General features: G+C 47.1%; 1 protein-coding gene across 4 annotated transcripts; it reads right to left on the reverse strand.

Moving 5' to 3' along the window:
- Positions 1–318: 318 nt before the first annotated feature.
- Positions 319–3,872, reverse strand: TMEM177 (transmembrane protein 177). Of its 4 annotated transcripts, XM_072342456.1 has the most exons (4): positions 3,644–3,872; positions 1,931–2,202; positions 1,784–1,839; positions 326–1,464 (listed from the first exon to the last, which is right to left on the reverse strand). In XM_072342456.1, the coding sequence occupies exon 4, from the start codon at positions 1,448–1,450 to the stop codon at positions 518–520; it is 933 nt and encodes a 310-aa protein (XP_072198557.1). In that variant the 5' UTR covers positions 1,451–1,464; positions 1,784–1,839; positions 1,931–2,202; positions 3,644–3,872; the 3' UTR covers positions 326–517. The 4 variants fall into 4 exon arrangements, with proteins under 4 accessions (XP_072198555.1, XP_072198557.1, XP_072198556.1 ...); XM_072342455.1 differs by lacking the exon at positions 1,784–1,839 and having other exon boundaries at positions 332–1,464; positions 2,136–2,202; XM_072342453.1 differs by lacking the exon at positions 1,784–1,839 and having other exon boundaries at positions 332–1,464; positions 2,132–2,202.
- Between the last annotated feature and the right edge of the window lie 240 nt (positions 3,873–4,112).

Genomic DNA, 4,112 nt, shown 5'->3' on the forward strand with positions numbered 1-4,112 from the left:
CCTACTGAAGAATGGTGATTGCACTGCAGGAATTTACACAGCATAAGAACTTCGGCACTGTGTCTCAGTATTTATGTAACTGCACAACACAGACTCCCGGTCGTTTTAACATCTTAGGGCTGTACCATAGGAGGAATGGCAAAAATGCACAAAACTACCCATGTTTAAATGATAATGAACTCTGTTTGACTTTACCTTTTCCATTTTCCAGCCTGGAACTGGCAGCAAGGGGGAGCAAAGCAGCACAACCTCCAGATTAGCATCTGAGCAGCTCCCTTCCTCAGTGGTCTTGTGATTTAAGATGCACACAGAGCAGAGCACTTTTGAAGCAACTCTTTAATATTTTAAGGGAAAATTCTTTATTCGCGGAATGCGCAATAACTCCTTCCAAACTATATGCAAAAATAAACCCCAAAATTCTAATGAAGACACAGAGAAGAAGAAGGAAAAAAAGCAGCACAGCAGCGTTCCAAAGAGAATACATAATTCACAAGTTTAAAATTCAAGCACTCCCTTCCTATGCCTGGAGCTCTTTTAAAATATTAACAATTAAATCTCTTCGGTAAGTGTACGGGGTATACTTCATTCTGAACCAGTACCTTGGGAAAAGGTTACCACTTGGGGCATATATTTTTGTCCCTTCTTTGCCCATCAGAGCACGAAGAATCCTGTTGCGGGACAGGATTTTGTCATAAAATTCCACCCCACCATTGGCATACTCTTTTGATACAGTAGCTGCATCTCTGTCAGCCTTGCAGTCCAGGTGATAGGTCACAGCATCATAAGAAATGTAATAGAGGATTAGTCCAGCGGCAGCAATTATGAAGTTACAGATGCTGCGAAGCACCCTGGGGCCAGAATACAGACCCAGAGCTATCTTTATACCTATCCCACAGAGACACGTACCAGCTAAGCATGTTGGAGCCACAGCTGCACTTGCTAATGGGCTGCCATTCTGCAAATACACAACTTCTCTGGCAAGTGCAAACTTCTGTGCTTCAAGTGAAAATGTCAGAGCTTCCCTCAAAGCAACACCTTCATTGCTTTCCCAGTCTACTTCCCTGCCACCAATCACAACAACGTGGTTGACTATTCCTCTTTTATCCTCAACCGTGCTATCAAAATTAGGAGGGATGCCCACCAAAGAACCCGCAGGCAGCCAGGGGATTCCAGCACTGACTGGGTGGAAGCCAGAAGCTGCAAAAGCTTGGTAGTTGGTGGAATTCACTGCAGTATCTTGAAGGACATCCTGAAAGACAGCACAGAGCTTCTGAGAAAGCACAGCTGGCTGCCCATCTGACCAGCACTCGTGCAACAGTTTGAATGTCTGCTCAGGAAATACGTGATAGGAAAGGTTAGCACCAAAGAGTCCCACGCAAGAAGTAGCCAACAGAGTCATCTTGTGCTTCTTTAACCAGACAGATGCCTTCTGCAGGAACCGCACTCCCATAGTCAAATCCTAACCTGTTAGTAACACAAAACCAGGAATTAAAGCGTGCTTAAATGGGCCTCACATCCCTGTAGCATTTTAAAAACAATGTAAAAAGCAGCAGAGAACAGCAACTGATGAAACAAACCTTGATTTACATCAACAAAACACAGAATACTTCTACTGAGAAAGCGATACTCATTAATTTTGGGACCTCTGAACAACAAAGGATAATTGAAACAAAGAATTAACTTCTCCCTCTCCTCCAGTAAATCAATTCATTGTGGTAAAGCCAATAATAAAGCCACCACACTTCCTCCTCCCCCCAGCAATCAATAGACATTCTGTATTTACCCGATGCACTTCTCCTTGCCAGCAATCCTACTGCTGCACTCTGCTATTGCAATAGACTGCAGATATTCAGACCAGAGAGAGACAATAATTAGATGAATCCACCCTAACTTCCTCCACAGTGTATCTCCAAGAATTTTATTTAGTTACCTCAGAACTAAACTCGGTAACTTGAGCTTAACTACAATATCCAAAATGGGATCATATCTTGATTCAACAAATCTCAGGAGACAGAACCAGCCTTTGGAGTTTCTTCTAATGGGTAACTGACTTCAAAATGCAAAGAAAAAAGAACAGCATGTTCTACATGTCCCTACAATTCTGTGATTCTTCTAGCTTTTCTGATTTCACCTGCCAGGCTGTGGTTCTGCCTTACTCAGCAAACAGCTGTTTTCAAACACCAGCATCCTTCCAGTGGCAACCTTAAAAGACAAACAAACACAAAAAGCACATCTGAAATAATTTTTCTGACAAATAACTCATGCGATTCAGGGCCAAAGCTGGGATAGAAACTGTTTCTGGGCAGATGACTATGAATATGACTATTCAAATCAGTTGATCAATACATAAACTTTCCAACCTGCCAGCTCCTGCTTCCCTTGGGGAGTATCAGCCCCTTTTATGGACCAAGCCATAGGACGGGTTAGAGCCCAGGAGAGCTCTAATCTCTTAAAAAATCCCTGCAGCTACAGAATCCTCTCCTAAAATGACATGGCTGTGAAGTTATGACACAATAAACAATTAATTACTGATTAATCCAACCCTGCCTGCAGCAAGGGCATGGAACTAGATGATTTTCAAGGACCCTTCCAACCTAAGCCATTCTATGAATTAGATGCCTAAATCCAAAAGATTATCAGTGACACTTGGGTGCCCGTTCCCATCTGCATCTTGCAATGCTTTATCTCTCAGAGCCTTAACACATGAGCTGGGGAGAATCTTGCTGCAGCTGTTTCAGATGCCACTATTTCCAGCTGTCCTCACAGGAAGCTGAGGTGGCAGAAGGAAACTCTTTGGATGGAACCACTGAGGCCTTAGTGCAGAGCACCATCAAAGGTGGGTTTTGCTGCGCTGCTGGGCTTTGAACCGCAGCAGCTGAAACTTTGCCATATGCTCTTTTCTTCTACTCAGGCTGAACAATACCCTCCCACAAAGGGCAGAGCAAACAACTGGGGGCTGTAACATCACAAACCAGCACTGTGTGATGTGCCGGGATACACCCACCACGATCAACAGCTAATGGTTATCAACCACGGGGCACAGAAAGGGTTTTAATTAAAGGCAGGGTTTTAATGATACATTGTTACAACTCCCTTCCCTGAAGCCCTTTCAAACTGTAAAATCACCCAGGAAGAACCCTGGAATGTTTATACTGCACCAAACACTGGGTGCTTAACAGAAACAATGATGCACATAAGTATACGATCATTACGCTTGCATTGCTCAGTGTAATAACTGGTGGCACTCTAACACACCACTGAGGACGGTCAGCGTCCATAAACAGGTAAAAGGAAGAAATACCCTCAGGACCTGATAGCACCAGCCCTCCAGGCTCAGTGCCCGTACCATCACACCGCAGGCCCAACGGCACGTGGTATTCTTAACCTCTGTGCAACTCAGTAGCAAGGAAAACAAGCGGGAGCCACGTGGCGATTTACACGGAGCGTACCCCGAAAACACAGACTTCATTTACCGAATTCCGGTGAAGCTACACCACGATTTATCGGCCTGTCACCCTCGAGAGCTGAAATACTCTTTGCTGCTGCGTGCCCGTACAGACAGATTCATAAGAGAGCACGAGGATTTCAGCCACAGAAGCCGTTCCCTTTCCCTCCCACCCCTCCGCCCCGCGCCCGCACCTACCGGGGCTCCCGCACCGCGGCTGCTGCCGAGGCGGAGCTCCGACGGGCGGACGGCGGAAGAGGAAGAGGCGGGCGGTGGGGGGTTCGTCCTTTTAACGGAGCGTTTTAAAGCTAGAACGGACCTGCTTGCCCTTTCTGCGCTGTGCCATACCGCACGGCTTGGGCTACCGCAGGCCTCGCGCTCCGGGTCGTGCCGCTTCCCCGCCCCCCAGTGCCCAGAAACCCGCAGCAGCTGCCGCAGGGCCGCGGTGCCAGCTGGAAGAGCTGCAGGCGTGGGGACAGCTGTGCCAGCCCCATCCGGCTCGGCCCGAGCCTTGTGTGTGTCAGCACGTGGGGCGGAGGAGGGGATGTTGTGCAAGGGAAGCGTTCCCGTCATTTCAGACATTGAAGTCACCGTTTCATGCAGAATTCTTCAGGTTTCAGGCAGCCGAAGTTTGCAGCTCAGTAACGTCAGCTGTGTGCTGTGACAG

The sequence above is a fragment of the Excalfactoria chinensis genome, chromosome 7, assembly GCF_039878825.1.
Source record: "Excalfactoria chinensis isolate bCotChi1 chromosome 7, bCotChi1.hap2, whole genome shotgun sequence".
Lineage (NCBI taxonomy): Eukaryota > Metazoa > Chordata > Aves > Galliformes > Phasianidae > Excalfactoria > Excalfactoria chinensis.